General features: G+C 39.5%; 3 protein-coding genes across 6 annotated transcripts; 1 reads left to right on the forward strand and 2 right to left on the reverse strand.

The window, feature by feature from the left end:
- Positions 1-408: 408 nt before the first annotated feature.
- Positions 409-6,253, reverse strand: LOC115587949 (claudin-14). 3 transcript variants are annotated; one of them, XM_030428098.1, is made up of 6 exons: positions 5,757-6,253; positions 4,691-4,781; positions 4,107-4,519; positions 2,810-2,993; positions 2,423-2,685; positions 409-2,053 (listed from the first exon to the last, which is right to left on the reverse strand). In XM_030428098.1, exons 5-6 carry the CDS (start codon positions 2,654-2,656, stop codon positions 1,547-1,549), a joined length of 741 nt encoding a protein of 246 aa, XP_030283958.1. In that variant the 5' UTR covers positions 2,657-2,685; positions 2,810-2,993; positions 4,107-4,519; positions 4,691-4,781; positions 5,757-6,253; the 3' UTR covers positions 409-1,546. The 3 variants fall into 3 exon arrangements, with proteins under 3 accessions (XP_030283958.1, XP_030283957.1, XP_030283959.1); XM_030428097.1 differs by having other exon boundaries at positions 4,691-4,902; XM_030428099.1 differs by lacking the exons at positions 2,810-2,993; positions 5,757-6,253 and having other exon boundaries at positions 4,691-4,994.
- On the forward strand, positions 5,773-12,156 carry LOC115587947 (F-box only protein 47). Its single transcript, XM_030428096.1, has 11 exons — positions 5,773-5,919; positions 6,186-6,395; positions 7,138-7,299; positions 7,388-7,464; positions 7,865-7,939; positions 8,246-8,354; positions 8,902-9,075; positions 9,582-9,731; positions 9,856-9,998; positions 10,348-10,507; positions 11,623-12,156. The coding sequence occupies exons 2-11, from the start codon at positions 6,206-6,208 to the stop codon at positions 11,721-11,723; spliced, it is 1,341 nt and encodes a 446-aa protein (XP_030283956.1). The 5' UTR covers positions 5,773-5,919; positions 6,186-6,205; the 3' UTR covers positions 11,724-12,156.
- A 65-nt stretch (positions 12,157-12,221) lies between these two features.
- Positions 12,222-24,750, reverse strand: LOC115587950 (ADP-ribosylation factor-like protein 6). Of its 2 annotated transcripts, XM_030428100.1 has the most exons (9): positions 23,166-24,750; positions 22,947-22,997; positions 22,759-22,820; positions 22,603-22,671; positions 22,418-22,512; positions 21,845-21,974; positions 21,246-21,301; positions 21,095-21,107; positions 12,222-12,729 (listed from the first exon to the last, which is right to left on the reverse strand). In XM_030428100.1, exons 1-9 carry the CDS (start codon positions 23,286-23,288, stop codon positions 12,696-12,698), a joined length of 633 nt encoding a protein of 210 aa, XP_030283960.1. In that variant the 5' UTR covers positions 23,289-24,750; the 3' UTR covers positions 12,222-12,695. The 2 variants fall into 2 exon arrangements, with proteins under 2 accessions (XP_030283960.1, XP_030283961.1); XM_030428101.1 differs by lacking the exon at positions 22,947-22,997.
- Between the last annotated feature and the right edge of the window lie 40 nt (positions 24,751-24,790).

Raw genomic sequence — 24,790 nt, forward strand, 5'->3', positions numbered from 1 at the left:
AAATAAGAAAAAAATCCAAGTTTCTCTTCTGGCAGGCAGATATTTCTGACTAGAATTCTTATAAAATGTGTGTTGAAAATGAGCTGAATGTGCATTGTCATTGATTTGAATTCTAAGTTAAGGCTCTTTAACCTTTATGCCAGAAGAGTACCTTGTTTTTGTTTTTTTTTTTGCATTTTTGAATGTGTGTTGCTTTTAGAAGTAAAAAAAAAAATCGACAATTACTGTTTGAAAAAGTAAAGATATTGTCTTAAAATATAACTTTGATAAAAGCAAGGCTTAGTAGTAGGTGGGGAAAATCCTTAATGCATCCAATACTTAAAGGTTCTCAAATATGAGTAATAATGAGTAAAATTATACTTTTATTTACATGTAATTATATACTGTATACGTTGGGTTGCCTGATTATCAGCCTGGAAAATTATGAGATTGGATATTAAGCACTCTACTGATATTGCTGATAAAATTAATTAATTTAGAAAAGGCTCTGCTTTGGATGCAACTTGCAATTTGCAATGTAACGAGAAACTAAAGTTATCAAATAAATGTGGTGAGTAAAAGCACCACAGTACCCGCCCTCAGAATGTAGTGGAGCGAAGGTACAATGTAGGAGAAAATGTTAGTAAAAGTACCTCAAGATTGTACTAAAAGCTACTACAAGGAACTTTTATTGTTTGATCTGTTGGCCCATTTGGACAAAAGTGAAAGTGAGCGAGCATTACAAATAATTATAGTAATTATACAGAAATGGTCAATATTCTCCCTGATGGTCCTGATTGCTTTTGTACGTCAAATAGAGGCATCAGTGTTAAATCGAGAACATTTCATAGCCAGTTTAAAGTTCCTTGTAGTACACTTAAATACAGCACTTGATGATCACATGTACTTGGTTGTATGCCATTACTGTCAACATACGAACCAACAAGTGTCACATTGTCACCTCCTGCAGGCCTTTGTCACAAAGACCTTTTCAGTTGCCACAGCAGTAATTGTTATTATTAATGCTGTATTTTTCTAATCAAAACAATAAAAAAAGCATTTAAAAAAAAGTTATTTATGTGTGAATTATTAGAAACTGACATTCACTGCTTTTTATGTTCTTTGGCATGACATACTGCAACACTATCATCCATTTCTTTAAAAAAACAAAAACACCTTTACAACTGAACTGGCTTTCAAAACAATAAAGTGTTAATCCCAACAAGAAAATCGGCTACAATAACAAGTGACAGAGCAATTGCAATTATCCATTAACATGAGTGTTGCAGCACAGCATGCCGAATGTGATTTATGTCATCTCTTCTGCTGTAAAATACCGCCACCTTCTGGTCCTACAGGTACACAGCAGCAGGTCAACGTGTCCTCAGTTCTCCCACACACACAGTTCAGAGTTACTTATAATAATGTAAAATACATTATACAATATAGTTCTCCATTTCCCTTTTTTTAAAACTTATTTTATGGGTTTGGAAGATGCAAAAGATCCTGTACAGATATAAAAAAAAAATTGCAGTCTATTTTCTGTTCAAACATTCCCTGTGCAGTCTTAGACGTAGTTATTGAGCCTGTAGCCACTGCTGGCGAGGGAGCAGAGAGATGGAGCACGATTATCCCTCAGGGCATCGGGGGGCTTGTAGAGAGGAGCAGGAGGGTAAATGTGGTTGAAGGCAGGGGGAGGTGATGATGGCTGATTCCTCGGCAGATGAAGGGGGCTCCGGGACCTGTCGACGCCGCTGCTCCAGCACAGCACCAGGCCTCCGGTCAGGCTGAGGCAGGCCGAGGCGTAACCGAGATACACTGCCAGGCCAATCTCATACTTCAGCCCGCTGGGGAGGAAGGGGTCGTAGAAATCCATAATAACGTCGTTAGTGGTCCAGGACACGGTGACCAGGCAGAGCAGGCCGGCACAGAGGAAACCAATCGCCCCACTTAAGGCCAGCGGGGACTTTACCAGCGAGCCTCGGGCGAAGCGGGTACACTTCATCCCCATCACGGACACCACACACGCCAGGACCGAGGTGACGCAGGAGAGCACCATGAGCGCCCGGGCAGCCTAATGTGGAGGAGAATAAACAAGCATGCTGTGCTGTATTACTTACTTGGCAAACTATCAGTCAGCTTAACCATACATCATCAGAAATAACAATAACGCTGGCCTATTTCACATACGAATCTCTGCAATGCAAATCAACTGTAGTCGTCTTCCTGCATGTGACTGTTGCTGTTAGCACGACTTCCCCGTGATTCAAAATATAAACTTTTATGGATAAACTTCAGTTAGCTACCCAGTAAGTATGGATACTAGATGAGTACTTGCTCAACCTGACTGTTTCGTCTATAAAATGCAAGAAAAAAGCAAAAAAAAAACAGTCCAATCAAAATGTCCCACAGTCAGAAAAACTGGAAGCTGAATGTGTTTTACCTGCAGGTCACGCGGCAGTGCCAGCAGAGATCTGTACACCTCACACTGGTAAATGCCGGTGCTGTGCCACACACACTCCATCCACAGGCCTTTCATGTAGGAGGTGGCCGTGATGATGTTGGAGCCCACGTAGGCTGTGCTGCGCCAGTGGGGGAGCAGAGTCGCAACGACAGTTCCCGCAAACCCCAGCAGCCCCAAGAAGAAGCCCAGGAGCTGAACCGCCATGCTGGCCATGATTCACTCCCCTCGGACAGACGCTCAAACTGCAAAGTACAAAGTTTACAGTTTGAAATAAGGGACCTGGATGCAACATCTTTCACTCACAAATGGATCCATGGATAAGTGAGAAGGAAAATCAACACACAGAAGCAACAAATCACCACATACAAAAGAACCACTCAAAACTACAGATGAGGCTGGATTCCTCCCGTTATCTGCATGGTCCCCAGCAGTACAGTAAATTCCACCGAGCTTACGTCTGAGCCATTCCTCAAGTGTCTGCGGGCAGAAAAAGCTGTGGAAACTTTTCTGGCATCAGTCTCTGGTGAGTGGCAGGTGACTGCATCTGTAACTAATGAGAGCAGTGTTCAGCTTCACCTGTTTGACGCTCTCCTCTGGAGGGCAAAGCACAGCAGTCTATTTGTTAAGCTGCGCACCGCCCCTCAGGAAAGGAGAGCGAGAGAGGAAATTAAACATTTACAGAAACCACCCGAGCTGAGAGCAACTGTTATAAACCACTAACTTTGAACATTTTTCACGGCTCTGCGGGATATTTCAGAGAAGAGGGGCTGATGATGACAGGGCATTTCTACCAGATGGGCCGCAAACCCAGAGAGATTGTGGCAATTTATGCAGTAATAACTGGCCAAATTCTAAGATCACTTGACACTCAGTTCTACATTTACACCCTCTCACATGGTACTTTAGGGGACATTTAATAGCCTTAATTTCACTTCCTGGAGATTTACCATAACCCTAATCCTAACCAACACTTGCATAACCTTAAGCATGAACTTTAGGTAACCCTAATCTTAAACTCTGACCCAAAAAATCTGCTGTTTTTCCAAGAGGGGGACACTTCTTTTGTCACAAATTGCACCAGTGGCCTCCAATTAACTAACTGAGTCTGAAATTTGTCCCCAACAGTATCCTTAGTCACACGAAAACTGTCCAGGAGGCTCTAGGCCACAAGTAAAAACCAAAGAGCATGTGAGACTTGTGGGTAGTTAAGCATTTACTTTTGTTCCTTCCTACTGTTTCGAACGAAATGTTCTCTAGGTGAGAAATAAACACAAATAAACATCCTGAATACTGAGAAGATTTAAAATGTGAAACCATAGAAACCGAACTGTGTTCATACGGAGCCATTGTTCTCTCAGAGAACAACAGGTTTGATTATTGTTCAGTGTTGGACCTCGCACTGTTGGGGCGCCCCTTAAAATACCGGAGATAGAAGCCTCATTGTGTTTACCTAATGATTGACTACACTGAAGGCATAACAAGTGAGCAGCAGCAACAAAGGCGAGGCTGTTAAGAGCATCTTATTTCCTATTGGTTTGCACACAAGTTATCCAACATCCAATGTGATATTCATGACGTTTACTCATTTTTCAATCTATTAAACATGGAACACTAAGCTTTGACATTTTGATATCAAGAAAAAACACCACATTTGAATACTCACCAACAAGGTTACACAAGGATTACACAGCCTTGGGAGTCCAGACGGTGCACCTCCAGATAAATAGTTTGATTGGCATCGATTCCAGTTCCTTCTGTATCTGCTGCTGCCTGAACAAACAAGGAATGTGCGCCCGTGCTGCTGTATTTTGTCAGATATGTGACTGGCCAGTGTTAGATCTCATCATCATCAGCAGCAGCAGCATTATCCCTGTCAGGGGCATCATGTCAGAGAGGACATGAGAGACAGTCCCGGTGCCAGCGTGTTGCTCAAGACAGATAAACAGGGCCGATGTCAAAACGTCGCTCCGGAGGGCAAAGAGCGGTGTTGCCAGGGAAGAGGCGGACAGAAGAGATATTGTCCTCAGCGGATGTGCTGTTTTTGTCTCAATAATTCTTCTCTCTGCGTCTCTACATCTGTGGGAAAGAATAATAGACAATAAAAAGGAAACAATGACTGGGACTGTGCAAATTAGCCTGCGTATCAGCTTATAGCTGGTAGAAATGAACTGCAATTAATCAAGAGGAAAATGACTACGATACTCAATTAACACTGCAAAGCTGAGTTTATCTTTGTGTGGTACATACAGCTCTCAGGTGAGGTCATTCATCTCCAGGTTCTTCTGAGGTCCATCTAGTTGATCCATTCGTGCCCCTGAGTGTAACATACCATGACATCCTGTTGGTACACAAGGTTTTTTTAATTTAATTTTTTTTACCAGCCCTTCCCTCTGGTCGCTTGTGCAGCATTCAGTTCTCTCCAAGAGCTCTCTGTTGACGGGGATGATCCTCTCCAAGGTCTGCCTGTGGGAGACGCCATTTGAATGTGGAACGCTTAATAGTCTTAGTTAAGCAGAGTAATCCTGTGATTAGCAGCTGAGGATCGCTGGTTCGTCGTGCACAGCGCTGGAGGGCAACACAACCGTGATGTTGTGTCAGGTTTACTGAAAAGCCCGTGCAGGCCAACATGTGCCCTTTTTGAACAGATTTTAAGATCAAGATGATCTTTTTGACCCTTTTTTTTTTTTTTTTTAGATTTTAATAATTTAGTAAAAAAAGCCACTTTGTGAAGAAAAAGCTGGGGTGTCTGCCCTTTCATTAATATATAATACAGTTTATTATGGTCAAAACATTTTTTTGGCTTCTACATTTATATATCAGTTTATCAATCTACCCAACTGTATTATTGGGAATAAGTGACCTAGTGAGGCCTAGAAAAGACACAATTCTCTAATTCCTGCTATTTATATGATTATTTTCTGGTTCATTTACTTCTCTATGACGGTAAACTCACCATCTTTCGGTACCAGACAAATAAATATATATAAAATCGACATTTGAGGCATTTTTTTCACCATTATCTGCTAGCCTATTTTTCTAAACCAAATAGCCTAACTAATTCCAACAGACGAATCGACGGCTAAAATGAACAGTGCCTACTTTCATTTCTATAATGCAAAAACTACACATCAAAAACTGAACACACTTAATCTTTTCCACTTAAATATGTGATTATCTCCTTTTTCTTTTTCTAAGTTACTGAATAAAAGCCACTGCTCATACTTATTCGCCCTTTAAGCGTTACATTAGTGACATTTTTAAATTGCTGGTTTATCCTGCCCTACTTGGAATCATGTCTTTTGTGGATACTTACGAAATAGACGCGCCTCAGGTCACTGTCAGCCACGTAAAGCATCATTAAAGTCATTATTTTCGCGCCGTCGCGGACTGACAGCCACGCTAGCAGCTGACTCCACTTTTATAACTTTAGAGCTAGTTAGCTTACATTAGCTGCCTATCCAATATCCATAATATTGGTAAGATACTCTATTGCTTTGGTGTCAGCTTGTATTCCTTTAAATTATATGTCTGTGTCTGTCACTACTAAACCTAAAAGTTAATCAAGTCATAACCAATGTAGTCCGTCAGTAGTTCAGGTTAGCTAGCAAGGCTAATGTAGCTAAGCTAGCTAGTTATGGTGACTTAGCTCCCTCTGTTTGATTTTTAGCTAACGCCGACGTCTGGTTAGCGTCAGAGTTTCTTTTATTCTCAAGTCAAATTTGCCCTATCTTTCGGAACACAGCCAATTCACAGGTGGCGGTGATGGCGAGGAAAGCCTCCAGAAATGTTGGGAAGTTCACGCTGACACGCAAGACCAAGCAACTCAAGCGGAGCTATCACCGGCCCCACCCGGCCAGAACCATCGTGACCCGCAGCCAGAGCAACATCAGCGGCAGCTACTTCCACAAGCTCCCGGCAGAGGTGTTCCGCATGATCCTGGACAAACTGTCTGGTAGGTGAACTGGTTGGCTTCGTCATATAATGTCGTGCTCTTAAAAAGGTTTACTGAAACTGCATTCAACAGATTAAATACTATAAACTGATAAATTCACATAAACTTGCCCAATGAAAAGTAAGATTAGCTAAAAGCCTTTAAGATAGTTGTTTAAAAGGTTAAAAGGCCATTGGCATGATGAGCTAACGTTACATATGCTACATACAGAATGAACAATACATCAAATATAAAGACTTGTCTTGTATAGAAACTGTCATATTAGTATACATAGTAGTTGACAGTGTTGTATAAAGTACCCAAAAGTCATACTCTGAGTAAAAGTAACTTAAATATTTCATGTTAAAACCATTGATGTTACTTTGGCAAAAGTTAAAGTGTCCTGTACAAAAAGTACTTGAGTAAATTAAGTATTTGAACTTCAATGTCAGAAGTGATTTTCTTGCAATGATCAAAAGATTAAGATAAAGTAAATTGCATATACTTACATGCACATTTAAACTGTATACTAGGGGCCGGCCGATTATTGACCTGGACGATTAATGGATCAAATATTAAGCATTTTTCTGGTTATTGGAATCAGGGTTTTATTTAGTCTGATCTAGTCTGTAGCTAGTAACTAAAGTCAAGTCAATTTTTTTTAAATAAATGTATTCAGTCGAAAGTACAATATTTGCCATTATAGTGAAGTAGAGTTGAAGTATAAAATTGCAGAAAAATAAATGGAAATTGTGTTTTTAAGTGTTTGAGATCAGTGTGTTCAGCATGGTGTCCAAGGAAATCAATACATACATTGTGGACTACATCTCCACTCTGGCCTGGAGGAATAAAATGATAACTGAAAACTTTCACCACAACACCTGCCTTGAAGAGAGGTTGACTATTGGACACTACAGAGACCTGGGTGAGTGGCAGTTTAAGTTCAGCTTTGTGTTGCATTGTGTATTCATAACTATCCTGTATTTAATACATTTTTATGTTCCATGTCTCAGGTTTGTTGTTCAAGAGATCCACCTTGTTGCTGCCAACAAAGGACAGGCTGAAGTTTGTCTTCAGCAGGTTTTCACAGGCAAGAAAAGTTAACTGCTACATCACGCAGCCGGCTTTGTAGGCTTTTGAACATGTCTTTCTTTGTATTCACTCATTTAATTTTAAGCGAAAAAAATCCACACTAGATGTTTGTTAGCGTTCTCAAAGAAATCAGTCTCATCAACAACAAAAGTGTAATTACACAGGCTAACAAAAGTGTAATTACACAGGCTAAATGGTGTAACTTATTGGGTGGATTAGATGATCAGTCATGAAAGTGATGAATGGTTTGCTGTCTAATATGCCTCATTATCTTACATCCTTTTGACTGCTGCGGAGTTGTTTCTGAACGATATGTTACTCAGCCAAAATATCTGTTGATCATCGCCTCTGCTAATGATGAGGAAAATAAATACAGCTCTCCCTCTGATCTGTTTCAGATTCACTGCTTCATGTTGGAGCAGTGCTTAACAGCAGACTGCATCGGCTTCCCTACTTATGGAGTCTTCCTGCAGGTGAGGCCCTCATTTAAAGATCGGAAAATTAAAACTCTGATGTAAATAACAAACCAGTCCCAAACAGTCCCATCCTGTAGTAAGAGTTTACTAAAGTGTCATGACAAAAATGTACTCTGTTACTATAACAAAAGCCTGAAACTGAGATGTTTTCTGCATTTACAAACTTTCCTTACATCTCATCTCTACTGGACTTTAGGTCTCACAACATAGCACACATACTGTGTAATATGACATCACCTCAGCAGAGAAATAGGAATCTTTTATGTGAAAGTGTCTCGATATGTTGTGTTGGATACTCTACAGACACTGATCGCAGGCTGGGATGAGCTGGAGTGCCACAGGGTGTTCAACTTCCTGTGTGACCTCACAAATCTGCTGCAAAAAATCGAGGCAGTCATCACAGGAAAACCAGGTGTGTTTTTATACAATATGATACGGTATGATATGATACAACTTTATTGTCAGTTTTATACTGAGATTCATTTTCAGAGCTCAGTTAGCAGCAACGGGATAGACTGATGTATCAAATAATTCTTCAGACTGTTGGAGGGCAGAAGTGTTCTGTTCAAAACATGCAAGAAGTCAGAGGAGATGTTGTTTGCAAGTATGAGCCTGCTCTCGCTGTGAGTTGCTTGAAAGAAGTGTGGCAGAACAGCAGCCTGCACTTCTCCAAAGCTTGAAAAATATATTTGAGGTTGCACGGAAGTGGCAGCAATCGATAATGAACAAAACTCTCAAGGTTGCAGAACAAATCTCATCTTTTATTTTCAGCAACAAAATAACGCTAGAAAGAAGTGTGCCACAGGTTGGCCAGTAACCTCTGTGCACATTTGGATTTGGTAATATAGCTGAGTTTTAAAAACAAGAACCAACAGGAGTGGGATCAGTGGCCTTTTACTGTCGACCCTGTGGCGTGATACGAAAAAAACAGGTTTGTTTACTCGTTGCTCCGTCCCCAGGCGTGCGGTGGCACCAGGAGCTGCAGCTCCGTCTGTTCTGCCGTCAGGTTCTGTTGGACCCGTGGCCGAACCAGCCCGATTGCCAGTTCTGGTTAGCTCTCCTTTTGAAGCCTTGGCCCATGGTCAGCCAGGCTCACTTACTGTTCATTCTCTATGGACCTCTGCTGCCGGAGGGTAAGATAACTTCAACACTCACAGTTAATGAAAGCAATCATGTTGTGGGGATCGTGTTTATTTGACTCTAGGAGAACATATTGATTTAGGATGAGATTTAATTTGTTGAGAATGACATCTCCCAATTTGTTTACACTGCAACTCTGAAAACATGACCAGACTGTAATCCTCAGCTAGGCAACATATTTTATCCTAAAATGATTTGCTTTCTGTAGTTTATTTCTCACCAGTGATGAGTGCTGTCCCTTGACTGTGGTTAATAATTCATGTTTGGACTGAAATTTTGATGAATTTTGAATGTAAATGTAAATTTGAACTCTGTTCAGGAGTTAAAACTGTGCAGAAGTACAGAAAGTAGTTGTATAATGAGACCTAAATAAATGACCAATAGTGTCATATTCTGGTGGAAGAGACCTGGTGTTGGAAAACAGCGCTTTTTATATTAGCTTGTGATACGCCATAGTATGAATTAGTTAATAAGTGAGGTGCTGTCCTCCATCATGCAGGCACCCTCGGTTGGCAGGATCTGGTAGAGAGGGGGCTGCCTCACAGCGCGTTGTGGGACCTGGCCCGGGCCATCCTCCTGCTGTTTGGCAAACTGGAAGTCAAAGACTGGACCACCACGTCGATGCTGACAATCTTGGAGGAGCTTTTTGGTATCGTACCTCAGTGGCTCTCAAAGTCTCAAATGCTTTAATATCACACACCTGCAGATAAACACATCTTAGTTTAAGGCCCCCTGAATTGATTGGCTATCCTGCTCTTCCTCATCATCTCCAGTCATTCCTCTGCCGTGGCATATGGAGAATGTGGCCCGTCTCTTGGTCCTGTGTGGCAACAGTCTCTGCTACACCTTTTTGGCCAGCAAGGCTGTGAACGGACGACTTCTTGAGATCTCTAGACTCATCGTGTACATCATACTGGTGAGAAAAATTAGACTAAAGAGACTAAAACTTAGGACATTTCCTCTATTATTCTTCACGTTTACTATTTTTGTAAGTGCACAATCTTTTTTCAGAAATGTTTTTGTTGTAGTTTTTTAGTTTAGTTTTAGATAACTATAATAACCTTGGTGCTGTCCATGGTGCTGACTTTGGTTACATATTCTCTTTTTCACTAATCAGGTAATGCATCTACTATACCAGAGCCTTGGAACTGACCCACCTCATTAAAATGATCCTGGTTTATTAAAACTATTTCAGTAATTAAGGCTATGACAACATTTGTGAGTTCAAAAGGCCTGTTTAAAGTTTTGCATGGCTTCGTCCTCAGGTGTGTGAGAAGGACGGCTATCACATGTCATGGGCGGTGAAGTTGGTGCAGCAGATCTGCAAGGTGTTCAGCACGGCAACTGAGAGGTTTCTGTTCATCCAGCACCTGGAGAACATGTTTTCAGAGGTCACCAGGGAGATTTTTGAGTTTTCCATAACAGGTGGGTCAACTTTTTTGGGGTGTGAATTTCATTTAGTGAAGGTCTTTTCGTCTTCACAGCAAAATTAAATTTTGACGTCCGAACATATTACATGAAGATATGACATCAAGTCATATGATACTGTAATATGGTGATATTGCATTCAAAGTATGAAGAAACAATAGCCGCAGCGTTGAGATAGTGGGGAAAGGTACAATAATGAACAATGAATGTGTGTGTTGACGGGTGGATGTGTGCGTGAGGCAGCTCACACAGACGGAATCTACCAGGAAATCCTTTATTTTCTTTTATTGAAATTGTTTTTACCTCGAGTGGATGTGTTTTCTTCACCTGGAGCGAACCCTCCTTTGTTTGCCTCTGATTAACGTTCCCTCTTTAATTTTGAGCCTCTTTTATCTTCACCCAGTGCTAATGGTCAATAATACACCTGGAGTGCTGCATTCCTTCCACTGTTTAATTCTCTGCTAATGTGAATTTATGAAAAAGCAGCATGTTTTAGAACAAACAAAACAGGTTTTCTCTCAGCCTGAGTGGCAAATAACAATGAATTGACATCAAAGTAGTGGAGTGATTTCAGACTGCGTGAGTGGTGATTGAAATTCATGCCACTCAGCTCACTTACATACAAGACATTTTCATTCTCTGTATGGTTCTCAACATTTTGCCTTATGAGCACTTTAAGGCAATTTTCCATCCTGTCATTCGGCTGCTTGAGTCTATTAGCAGCTCAACCAAAGAGTAATGTTTCCTTCTCAGATTATTTCAGGGTTTGTACGAGTGTTGGAAATCCTTGAAAACACTCAAATTTTAATTTGGCGTTTTTGAGGTAAACGAAAACTGCCTGGTTTTGGATAAAGTGCTCGAACATGGGCAGTGTTTATGATAAAAATGTTGCTTAATTCAAAATGTGGGATTTCATACCAAATTACTTTGTCTGCTACTTAGAAATGTTGCTTGATTTTGACTGTGGAAGAGGGAAAGAACCCTGTTGTTTTATTCAACTGAGCTTGATCTGAGAAAAACAGACATGAGGTAGAAATGCAACTGTATCTTGATTATCATATTACTTACCCTAATAATAATAATTAGTAATTCATTCTATCATCTGTTCCCAGGGAACCATTTTGATGATAGGGAGACTTTCCAGAGCTTGTGTGTCCTCCTGGACGCCAGCGCTCGCTTCCACACCAGATTCCTCCATATGTTCCTCCAATAGCAATGATGCAGGCAAAAACTGACAGTATGTGGAAGGTATGAGGAGGAGTCGGAAGAGAACAGACACCAATAATGAAGGGGAGAGGAGTAAGTAAGACAGTGAACCTTAATAACAATGTGAGATCAGATAGGAGGTGCAGACAGACTCAAACATGGGAATTATTGTCTGGTTGACAGTTCACTATTTGCTGCGAACAACACTGCATTGGTTGGCTGTTTAATGACTTTCTGCCAAACCACATGGTTATATACACATTTGTATTTCTCTGTAGGTTTTTAAATCTTGTTCTTAAACATCTTGTTAACTTTTGTAAACTGTATTTAATATTTATTTGTTACGAGTAACAGTATTTATTGTAACTATTATTTATTCACATTGAACCTCTCTGTTAGTAAATCCATTACACTGTTATTAAAAGGGTATTTTCAATTTTGTCAATTTGTCTTCATTTACATATATAGCTGCTCTCTTGTGAAAACAGAAACACACAGCACGCACTCAGCAAGAAACAAGCTTTTATTTTTCCCCCAGGTTGTTCAATATTCTGCACTGACAGCATTTTCAACAAAAAGTTCAGTTGATACAATTAATGAAAGCATGTGTCACGGAATACAAAAGAAGCAGCTTCAAAATAAAAAGGTTGAAATGTTACAGAAATAAAAATTGAGGGTATTTTTAATACAGTATGTTGTTTGTTGAAACCCTAACCCATATGTGTTATAACAATGTTTAACATAGGTCATTATCTATTATAGGCTCCTCTAAATAATCACTTTACAGAGTATCATATATCATTTATATTATTTGCAGGATTTTTTTAAATTTTTTTTTTTTCAACAAAACATGGTGTCAAAGTCGTAGCACGCACAGGAAGTACTAGGCTATTTGACATTGAAGTTTAAGGCCTACAACATCGAGTGTGATGAAGGATGAGATCCAGTTACCATATTCACATTGTGTCCATGGTCACACTCAGTCAGTCATTTGTTCATTGTTTTGATATGATCTGGCAGGAGAAAAAACAGAATTATATATACATATATATACATATTTTATGGAATCTGGATACCCTGGATGCTAACATGTGGACATGTTCACATTAGCTTTACATTTAAACTTGGCAACACTATATATTAATGTCTTTGGTAATCTCAGGTAACACATTTCTTACAAGTTGTCATAATTAGTTGATAGTGGTAATTTGATTATGTAAGTGTTAGGAACTGCATAAATCATGTCTTCACTATCTTTTCATCCGAACAACACACTGTTCTTGCTTTAGATCCGGCAGCTGCACGAAAGCAAAGCTAACTGCTAATTAATGCTTGACGAAGTATGTCTCAATCTTGTGTGTCTTCAACATGCTTTCATCTCATCGCACCTTTATTATTTGTGAGAAATTTACATAGAATTCCTTTGGTTTATCAAATGTATTGTAAGGACAGGAAGGAGAGAGAGAGATTGTCACACTGCCTGAGGTGTCACATGAGCCACAGAAGGGGGCACATCCCCACAAGGAAAGATACACAAGTTTAGATAAGATGACATTTACTGTCCCCTCTGTTAGATCAAAGGGTCACTGTCCTGGGAAGACAGGACACATCAAAATATCAAAGAGTCCTTTATCTGTAAAGAAGATGTTTTATGACTGTTTGTAAATGAAGGTAACCTCCTCTCTGTTCTGTACTTAAGGGGTAACAATTTAGAGTTTGTCAGAGAATGCTTTTGCCTTCTCTCCACGCTGCGTGTATTAAATGACATCTGATTCATACGCTGAGATCTGAAATTCTTCGGAGATTTAGCACTCTCTACTCAAAGGAGATTTTCCACGACATTTTGGCGACGAGGTGATGGGATGGACGCTTCGCTGACTGCCGCCTGCGCCTGAACTGAAGGAAACTGCCGGCAGGAAAAGTTCCACTCCGACAAACGGAGGATTGGATTCCACCTGAAATTCGGGCGCAGACGTGGACAGCGGACGCTCCACATATAAGTGAGTACAGCGTTTGAATCATTTGCTCAAATCTAAAAGCCTAGGTTTGACTTTCGTAATGTAAATCCTGTGTGGTAGAAAGCAAGTTATAACAGGTCCGCGTTATAGAGGCCTAAATTTCCATGTAAATCCTGAAAAAGAGGTATTGACTGTGTGAGTTTTAAAACGTCCGCGTCCAGAGGCGTCTTTCCATATAAAGCTGTGTGTTTATGGAAAGTTTTGAGGTAAAGGGCTCAATGAGGAGCGCCTTTTTATTTCCCATGTAATACCTGTGTGGTTTTGGGTAGAAAACGAGAAAAAAAAAAAGAGAGAGAGGAGAAAAACAAAAAACAAAACTGAAACGCAGCGCAAGGCTGTTAGCACTTAACGAGTACAACAGGCGAATTAATTGATTATTATATACCTACGGTGTGAAGAAAATTTCAAGGGATTGTAGATTTTCAGATGCTACTTACTGATGAGTAGATATTAAATAGTGGTCGACCGAAAACCTGATAACAGGTCAAATAAGAATATAATAGAATATAATATAATAATATGATCTTATGTGAGATACTGTAATAATGATATGACGCAGTATACCATTATATGAGGCCCCACTATGATAAAATGGGCGTATGAGTGATATAAATATACGAAATAAGTATAAAGAATAAACTTTGTTGTGACATTCAGTGACGATAGTATACAGATTGTATGCTATAAAAGGGTGCGTTGCTCGGAACGAATGTGTCATACAAACCACCTGGCTGAATAAGTTGCTCAAAGTTAGTGTGTGATTTGATGAGATCCAACCATACACTGTATGGAAAGATCAGTGTGATTGTGAAGTTTTGTGTGAATGATAAGCCCATTGAAAGTTTAAGCAAATCTGTCCCAGTGAGTCACTAAAAAATATGAGGAACAAAATGGGGAAATTAATAAATATATCTGACCCTTTTACAGGCTCTGCTGAATTAAGAGCAGACAAATGGGGAAAATGTGGTTCAGGATTTCAACTTTGGCATTTTATCACCTTTGAGGTTTTCCATTAAAAGGCAAATTAAGCACAGAATGTTTTGAGATGGTGTAGAGTATGTTGAAAGAAAAGGTAAAATGAAAGTAGGGAAGAAACAGATGGACTGATAAATTGTTTTTTCAAAAATCAGTAGCATGATTGAAAGAAATGTGAAAAGAGGGTTTGAGTAAGAAAAAGAAAGAGAGAAAAGAATGTAGGGCTAGAATTTATGAAATGGACCTCCTCCCTGCTGTCTCCACACCTACATCCTTTCAGCGACACCTTCTCCACATGTGGTCAAACACCCCAAGATGACTTCAAGAAAGAAGGGGAGAAACAAATACACCCTGACTTTTCAGCCATCTTCCTATCTCCTAAACAGCGACAAATTAACCCGATTCTCCAAGAAAGACTTTTCTCCAGTAGCAGATTCTGCTGACTGCTGGGTGCGGAGTGAAGATCACAGAAGGATGATGTTTCCCTAATTCCATGCCGAGGCAAACAGGAAAGCAGACTGTCATTGAGATCCAGAAGTGTTTGTATACAGGCCATACCAACTGAATGAAATGAAGGAGGTTGCAGAGGAGGCACCTGACAAAGACTGGAGTTTTGGTCTGCCACAGAATCCTGGACAGAGATTACAGTCTAATAACAAAAAGCAAGAGGAGACGAAGACTGAATCCACATCCATCAATGGGAATGTAACAACACTGGAAGAAAACTGATGATACAAAGGGAAGCTGATGGGAGCCCTGAGTTTAATCGGCAAGAAAGGCGAGATCCAGAAGAATCCTGACCACATGAAGGTGTCTGCTCATTCACCAGGACACAACCAGAGGAGACAGTGGAGGAAGGTTAGAGAATTTGAACAAGCACGTAGACATGAGCACAATTAGACACAAGTACTGATGACACACACACACACACACACACACACACACACACACAGAAACACTGATTTGACTGATAAAGACTAAAAAAATTGCTTCTAACACTATTAATAGCTTGAGGCTGTAAGCAAGTTAAATTTCTGGGGATAAAAGATGCAAAATTCCCTAAAACTGTTGAAGTCAGTATTATGTCATTCAGCCTACCATAAATTAAGGTGCCATTGTTGACTTCCTAAATCTCACCATGTACCTCCCCCATCTTGCCTGAAAGGAAAACAAATGGGGGGTGGAGATCATTAAAACACCTTTGGGTCATAAATGAAGCTGGTCAGCATCCAGCAGATGTTTTCTAACACTAATGTTAAACATTCTATCAGATTGGGTTTTTCAGTTATCGATTTAATAAATGCATATTCTAGCATTCCTGTTCATCCTGACTCACAGTTCTGGGTTGCTTTCACTATCAATGGTAAAATGTTATACTTGGATGCAGATGCCATAGGGTTTTCTTCTCCAATTTTCACTTTGGATTGCAGTAGAGCTGAAACTTATCATTAGCGGCCATTGTGTGTTAATACACTTGTTCAGTAGTTGACAATGTTTGTGCATATGTTTTCCTATGCAGGAGCATTGTCAAACTGAGACAGTGTTTTCCAATTTTTAGTTTTCTGGCAGAAAATGATCCAAAATTTTTGTTGCAAATTCTCTGTTAAAATGAAATGCGTTATTTTACTCCGGAAGCTCGTGAATTGGGTACCGACTACATCCACAATCTTGGCTGTTTCTAAATATCTGCGAATGAAAATAATAAAAACAAAAAATGATTGCCTTATTGAATTTAGCAGGCTATTGTTGTCCATGGATTTGATAAAATTGTGGAGATCTCCCAACCCCTATATAATCACATATGGGGGTAGACATTTGGCCATGACTGACTTTTTGACTTGGACTCCTGACGCAGAGAAAGATTTTACTGACTTAAAACAAGCTTTATCGAGTTCCCTCTGCCGACAACTACCAGACACTCTCAAATTTTTTAAATCTTTTTGTTTTTCTGAATGTAATGAGTTTTTGTGAAAGAAAATTCTAACTCAGTCACATGGTGAATACCAACCTGTGGGATACTATTCAAAAAGAATGTCCACAACACAGTGAGATATGGGTTGCATACCACAAGGCTGTAGCAGCTGCTACTGAAGCAGTGCTGGCCACAATTGATATTTTTGTTATGTGCCATCTTTAATGTACGTGCCCCACATGCTGTAACTTCCTTTATTTACAGGAAAACCGCCTACCTTAACCCAGCTAAACTGCTACACTAGCAAAATGTGTTTCTGACAATGACTCACGCAACTTTATAAAAAAGTTCTGTCTTTTAACCCATAAATTTTGGTCCTGACAGCTCAAGATGGAGAATTACACCCCTGTCTGAAAGTGGTCGTCACGGTGTCAAAACCAACAGATGCACTCTGTGACACTTCCCTCATTAACCTTAACTCTGTTTTTTCTTTGTAGATGATTCTGCTGTGAGAAATCCAACAGATGGATCCCCTTGTGTGTCATATGAAATATGTACTAACTATGATATAGTTTGAACGTACTCATATTCTAAATAACCTGTCTGCTCTGGCAGCTGTTTTTTCTTTTCCATTTTTAGGACCGGGAATAATATCACTGTACATACTGACTCTCAGTATGCATTTAATATGTCATGATTTCACACATTATAGGAAATCAAAATTTCTTACTTCTACAGGAACATCTAATGCTCCTAGAAGTCAAAATCATTAACCTTTTGTCTGCATTACTTCTACCTATGCAAATATAAAGCTCATACAAGTGCTAATGACCCAGTGTCACTGGGAAATGAAGCTGCTAAGACAGCTCATCAGAATCTAAATCAGAATACTGTATTTAAAAAAATAAATAAATAAATAAATAAATAAATAAAGGTTGTTGTTTTCAGATACTCCGTGTAAAGTAAAATATAAATACAGCATGAGTGGAAACAAGTGCTAAGATAAGGGGTGAATAAAACAGTAAAATACACTATAAAATGAAATTAGATAAAATATACAATAAAATAGTATGGTAATAAAGTAGACAATCTGAGCATATATACAATATACAATGAAATGGTTAGCGTTTATAAATAAAAATGAGAATAAGTAATTAACATTTGTTTGTCTGTTTCTATAAATAACCATATGAGTCCAATCATCAAGGCAAGGAGTGGTACAGTTTTAATGACCACAGGCAAGCATGACTTCCTGCTACTTTTTCACCTGTATACCCCACTCTACAAATGCTTTTATCTGTCTTTTAATAAAGTCTATCTGCTTCAAACAGGAGCTGATGATGTAGTAAAAATTCTATGGAAGTAGGAAAAAAGTTTATTGAACTCCCATCTGAACTCTGGGTTGGTGTAAATGGCCTCCCAGTACTGCCAAAAGCCATACTTCCTTCTTTGCAAAGTTTGACACATGGTCTTGACCATGTATCAAAAGGGAGGATGTAGAATATTGTAAGTAGATTATGGCATACGGCAGGATTTTTTTCAACTTTTTGTTAAACACTTTGTTAAAAAATTGTGTGATTTGTTAAATTTAAAATGTCGGCAGAGGCATAGCCTCTGTCATCCCATCCTGAACATTAAGATCTTTTTTGAGCATTAAATAATGGATTTTATTCAACTCACTCCATGTAGTAGGTATAAATATTATTACATTATTGTGAAAACATTTTGTCAAAAGGGATTGAATGATTTCCACGTAAATATGTAACAGCGATCTAAATCGCTAAATAATTGCTGAGGGAAATAATTGCCTGTAGATTTCTCCCCTAAATAAATAAATAAATAAGTGAATAAGAAATAAACAATTAATAATGAGTCACACTTACAAATAATTATTATTAATAATAATAATAATAATAATAATAATAATAATAATAATAATAATAATAATAATAATAATGAGTAAAAATACAAAATAATACATAAAAGTAAATAATTTTTTTTATTCAAAACATCTCAAAAAACCTGCACATAAACCTAAAAATCACATTGTGTTAGCTAGTGGAGGTGCAGTGGCACACGCTAACCAGACCTTAAAAACAAAATTGACTAAATTGATAGCAGAAACAGATATGTCACATAAGATGACTAGACTGTCTCCTTACGAGATAATCACTGGCTGTCCTTTGAAAATAATTAACACCCCGTTTCCTCAAAACAGGTTAACCCTCACCAAATTGGATGCTGATAGTTTTAAGATAGTGTTGTGCATTTAACCATGTTTTTTGAAGATAATCTTCTATAGGTGAAAGCAGTCCTTCTGGAGCCTACTATGGTGCAAACTCCACAATAACCAGCCTGAAGACTGGACAGTGTTAAAAGAACCTGAGGAGGAAGCACTGGAGTCAACCACGGTGGACAGGACCACACCTGCCCACTGCTGTCCGGATAGCTGAGAGGGACACCTGCATACATGGATCGTAGTGCAAGCCTTTTCCGAAGCCATGCCACTGAAGGACGGACAACGACCTAACCTGCAGAGTGCTGAGAGAGGACGCCATTGGACGAGTATGACTGTGGTTCTCATCCTTGTTTTTGGTCACCACAATGGCCATTATCCTATCCTGTTTTTCAACGGAGAAAAACTTTCAAACCACCAACTGATTCACCTACAGTCATCGAACACACTAAAATCATCCATATTGATACTCAGACACCCCATCTCTTACAGAAGGGTAAAAATGGACTGGTTGCAAGAGCAGAAGAAGACACAGAAGAACCGATGCAGGATCAAACAATCCTGAAAGGACATAAAACTAAAACTTGACACAGAGCAGGTGATCAGGAGAAGAAGCGAACTGTTTTGAGAAAGAAAATGAGTGGAAGCCCTGGGTTTTTGATGCTGATGAACTCTTGGATGGAATGGGCTCCAGGAAACCCATATGATTCAAATGATGAGTTGATATAATTCTGTTCTTTAATACTAATGGTTTGAATGAATTTGTTTGTGTGTTTGTATTTTGTTTTTGTTTTTGTTATTCACAGTAGAAACTGATAGCTGTAAACATTTTGTAGCGTTTTAAAAACTTTTCTTTTCCTATTTTTGAAAACTTTCAATGTAATTTCTCAAAATGTTGTGTTGACACTTTTGTGTCAAAAGGGAGGAATGTGAGAAATTTACATAGAATTCCTTTGGTTTATCAAATGTATTGTAAGGACAGGAAGGAGAGAGAGAGATTGTCACACTGCCTGAGGTGTCACATGAGCCACAGAAGGGGGCACATCCCCACAAGGAAAGATACACAAGTTTAGATAAGATGACATTTACTGTCCCCTCTGTTAGATCAAAGGGTCACTGTCCTGGGAAGACAGGACACATCAAAATATCAAAGAGTCCTTTATCTGTAAAGAAGATGTTTTATGACTGTTTGTAAATGAAGGTAACCTCCTCTCTGTTCTGTACTTAAGGGGTAACAATTTAGAGTTTGTCAGAGAATGCTTTTGCCTTCTCTCCACGCTGCGTGTATTAAATGACATCTGATTCATACGCTGAGATCTGAAATTCTTCGGAGATTTAGCACTCTCTACTCAAAGGAGATTTTCCACGACATATTGCAACAGCCTCTTTTCGTGTCTTAATCCAAAAACTTTGAAGTGACTACTGACTGCACAGAACTCGGCCGCTAAGCTTTTTTAACAAGAACTTATCAGTACACATCACACCTGTTTTAAACTCTTTACACTGGCTGCCTGTGTGTTTACGAATTTATTTTAAGAATAATATTATTCAGACCTTTTAATCCCTTATGAACCTAGAATGAAAATTAAAGGTGACAGAGCTTTTGCCATCAGACCTGCTGAAGGAAATGAGGCTGTCTGAGTTGGCGTTTGCTTAAGTCTCCAATTAAAACGTACTTTTATCGATAAGCATGCCACAATATTGTCTAACGTGCCTGCTTATTTCATTTGTTTACATTTTTTTTGTCGTGCTCTTTATTCTAGATTTTGAATCTACTCTTCCTGTACATCGTTTTGATATTTTACATGCATTTCTCTTGATGTAAAGCATTTTGTATTTTTGTTGGATAACTACTCTATAAATAAGGGGTATTATTCTATCTATCCTTTATAATCAAGATACGATTCTTTTGAATGTGTATAACTGTTTTTATGAGCTCAATGTAAAAATCATTGTCTTATTAATGTTAATAAGCATCTTGTGAGAGCTTATAAGGGCCTTATTAACTAAGAATTACAGTGTAAACAGCACAAAAGCCTCATGTGGATGGGATTTATTTCTGTGGGTGAGTGGTTAAAACATAGCTTTCCTCACTGGGTGATGTCACACAGATAACTATTATTGGTATTGCTCACTTAACCTCACACTGACTTGAATCCCATCCAAAGAGTCACTGAGAAACAATCAACCACCACAATCACTTCACATGTGACTTAATACATTATAATGATACTTACTGTCTGATTTGTTCTGTGGGTATGAAAACAAACAACTTGTCTTAATACAGGTAGTTGACAGGGGTCACGCATTGATTTGAGCACAATTTAACACAGCATTTTCCTTTCTAGTTAACATTTTGATGTTAAATGTCCTGAACGGAGAGGTTACCTTGCAGCCACTCCAGCCCCTCCTGCAGGCCCTCTCCTTTGATGGCATTGCTGGCACTAAACGGGATAAACAAGGAGATGCGCAGGGGTTAATCTCCTCGTGGCACACATTCACTTTCTCATGACTTTTCTCCGATCCTGGATGTTCAGAAGCTGTCTAGCTCTTAATCCACCTGGCTTCCATCTGTTTAATGAGTAAACAGGGTGGAACACAGATGTGTCTGAAAACTGCCTGTTGTTGCTGCGCCTCCTCGTAATGTTTAACCTGAGCCTTGAAGGAGGACAAAGTGAACAGACTGCGGAAACAGACCCAGGAAGCGCAGAAACCTGGTCAGTCTCTGTTTAAGACTTTAAGCTCTGTCTCGGGAAGCACAAAATGTTGCAGATTGAGATGTGAAAGCGCTTGGCTCAGATCACACAGTTAAATCCAAGTGCACTTCCTTTATAACGCCGTTCTGTTACAACCTCCACCTGTAGCAAACTACACAACCCTGACCTTCTACCCTTCATCAGGGTGAATATTTAACCATAATGTAGTCACGGAAACAGAAGACAAATGAACTACTACAGTGTGCTGGCGTGTTTTGACAGATATTTTACCAGATGTGCCAGGGTTTGTCTTTGATGTTCTCCAAACTCAACATCTGCGAGACTTTGACAGAAGACATGGCGCTGTCCAGATCCATCTTGTTGGCGAAGAACAATACTGGAACCCTTTTGCAGCGGATATCTGGATGATAGGACGGACAAACACGAAGACCCGTAAATCGTCAGCCGAGAAGGGAGGGCTGCAACTGAAGACTTTAAATGTTGTGTTCAAGATGGGTCATTCAATCGTTTGGGTTTTAAAATGTCAAACGGTCTCCAAGAACCTAAAGTGATCGCTTGAAATTGCTTTTTTTTTTCCCAACCAATGGTCCAATACTCAAAGTGATGATTTACCATCATACGTTTCAAAGAACACCAGCAAATCATTACATTTAAGAAGCTGGAAGCAGAAATGGTTTGATTTTTTTTGTTTGCCAAAAATGCCTGAAAAATCTTCAAAGTCTGTTAATTAGTCTATCCTAATAATATATGCAAAAAGAAATGTGCTGCTGGAAAGGCTACAAAAAGCATCTGTACTGTGCCTTTATACAACATTAGTAAAGCAGTACTGCGGGTGTTTGGTACCTTCATGGTTGAGGAGAATTTCCAGCTCCTCTTTGGCAACAACCATCCGCAGTTTGTCACCGCTGTCGATGACAAAAATGATGGCATGGCTTGCTCTGAGGAGGAAGAGAGAAGAAGTCATCATTGACTTACAGTCGCGTTACTGTGACGTGTTTCGATAATAAAAAGGAAAATGTGCGTCGTACTTGTAGTAATGCTCCCATAGGTTCCTATATCTGCTCTGCCCCGACATGTCAAAGACCGTAAAAGACAGGCTGAAAAACAAACAGCTTAGAGTGATGCTTACTGCTGCATTTACCGTTTTAATCTCACAAGTAGTAAATACACTCTTGAGATTCTACCTTGAATTCTTGAACTTCTCAATGTTGAAGCCAATCGTTGGGACTATTTCTTGTGTCTGCGTCTATATCCACACACACACACACACACACACACGGACACAAACACACAAAAGAAACAGACAAGTAACGGCAAAAGTATGTCAACAAGGAAACGGAATGAGGAAAAAAGGTATGATTTCGGGCTTTACCTGACTAACATGTTTCCACTCTTCTGAGAATGGGCCTAAATGATTCGAGTGCTGAAAACAAGCAATCAGTGAATGATTGCAGTGAAATAAAGGGAGATCTCGACAGGCCTTCTCACAACATCTAGCAGATTAATGTACACACAGTACACACAGGCCTCTAAATAACCACAATCGTGTCTCTAGCAGAGCTCACAGCAGGGCCCGGCTTCGTGTGCTTACATTGGCAGGTTTCAGTTGGTTGATGATGGTCGTCTTGCCGCTGTTGTCCAGTCCCAAACACAAAACGTTGACCTCTTTCTTCCTCAGGCCGAGCCAGCCCGACAGTTTATCCAGCAGCCCCATTGCGCCCGATTAAACACTACACCATTTAAAAGCTAACACATCACCCCATAGATGGTTTTAAGCGGTGGAAAATTAAATACACCGAATGAGCAAATTCTCAAACAATGATGACAAACATAGCCGTGAGCGGTGTGTTCTCGGTTCTAGCTGTGTGTGGTGTCACAGCTGAGATGCCGCCTGGGTATCCCAGCTTGTGTCAGGTAATCCTATTAGAGCGAATTAAGCTCTGTGAAACACCCGGTGACCTGATCGTGGAGTATGGAGCTTTTCAGGCCCCCCTCCAGTCTTACCTTACAGTACTTTAGTCTTGGCCACTGTCCCTCTGTTGTGTGATTCAGCTACTGTGTTTCAGGGGTGGATGTAACTAATCACAGCTAATGAAGTGACTGTAATCAAGTCACTTTTTTTTTGGGGGGGGGCGGCAATTTTAAAAGTCCTCATCTTTGTTCTTGAGTAAAGATGTTCAGTCTTGTTTCCACCCCTGGTCTGTCAGGGGAAACTGGACAAAGAGGTCCTTCAGGTCAAATTTGGTCACAGTGGACTCATACATGTACACAAACATGTTATAAGCTCTGGATTTTTAACTTTAATGTTAACATATGTGTTTAAAAAAATAATGCAAATAATATATATCTAAGATTATACATTCTTATTTAGAAAAATAGCCCGAGTTTGATTTGAGCCCCTCGCAGCAGGTCTGGAGCCGGTCAGTGGTCCCACAGCACCACCTCTTGGTCACCAGTCAGCTGTGTGGCTTGATGACAGTTGCCTGGTTACAGAGGTGCCAGCTGTCTGATATATCTGACTTGAATAATTCATTAAAAGCAGATTAAAGAGTGACTCAGTGAGGATTGCAGAGGCGGTAGGTAACAAAGTATAAATACCTTGTTACTTTATTTTTCAGGTATTTGTCCTTTTTTACATTTTAACCTGAATATCTATAACTTCCACTCCTTAAATTTACAAAACAGGCTTGTTTCTTTAGTTTGAATGCATTTGAGGGGAATGATCAATTATTTTTTATGTTACTTCACTAAATTGATTTCAGCGTGTTAGTGCATATCATGCATGGCAGACACAGCAAGATGAAAAAAGAGAGAAAAGGCGTGTGAATGTTTCTTATTTTCTAATTTTTTTGCTGGTCGGAACGCTGTACCAACCCAAAACATCGGTATTTGACATCCTGGGAATGAGAGTCAACAATCAACTATACTTCTTGGAGAAATTCTACTGATTACACCTTTAAGTTTAATATTCTTTGAATTATGTTAACGTGATGTGAGGTTCAGTTCACGAGGGATACTTTTTACTTTAACACTTCAGAGCCTGTAATTTCTTACTTTTATATGAGTAAAGACTGTGTGGACTTTTGACACTTTGACATTGGAGATTTGTTAAATGAAGACGTATCCACAGAGAGGGACAAGCCCCGGCGGGGTTTCTTCATTAAGCTCTGAAAACGGTGACGCGTCACAGCCTGAAAGACATATGATTACACTCCT

Source organism: Sparus aurata, chromosome 9 (assembly GCF_900880675.1).
Source record: "Sparus aurata chromosome 9, fSpaAur1.1, whole genome shotgun sequence".
Lineage (NCBI taxonomy): Eukaryota > Metazoa > Chordata > Actinopteri > Spariformes > Sparidae > Sparus > Sparus aurata.

Excerpts from the sequence above, each read along its gene's own strand:
- LOC115587949 (XM_030428098.1), bottom strand. The coding sequence starts at position 2,656 with ATGGCCAGCATGGCGGTTCAGCTCCTGGGCTTCTTCTTGGGGCTGCTG. Across the intron at positions 2,054-2,422 it reads CACTGCCGCGTGACCTGCAG|GCTGCCCGGGCGCTCATGGT; the intron begins GTAAAACACATT and ends CCTCCACATTAG.
- LOC115587950 (XM_030428100.1), bottom strand. The coding sequence starts at position 23,288 with ATGGGGCTGCTGGATAAACTGTCGGGCTGGCTCGGCCTGAGGAAGAAA. Across the intron at positions 22,821-22,946 it reads AGTGGAAACATGTTAGTCAG|ACGCAGACACAAGAAATAGT; the intron begins GTAAAGCCCGAA and ends GTGTGGATATAG. Across the intron at positions 21,975-22,417 it reads AATTCTCCTCAACCATGAAG|ATATCCGCTGCAAAAGGGTT; the intron begins GTACCAAACACC and ends CCTATCATCCAG.
- LOC115587947 (XM_030428096.1), top strand. The coding sequence starts at position 6,206 with ATGGCGAGGAAAGCCTCCAGAAATGTTGGGAAGTTCACGCTGACACGC. Across the intron at positions 9,076-9,581 it reads TGGACCTCTGCTGCCGGAGG|GCACCCTCGGTTGGCAGGAT; the intron begins GTAAGATAACTT and ends TCCATCATGCAG. Across the intron at positions 9,732-9,855 it reads AATCTTGGAGGAGCTTTTTG|TCATTCCTCTGCCGTGGCAT; the intron begins GTATCGTACCTC and ends CATCATCTCCAG.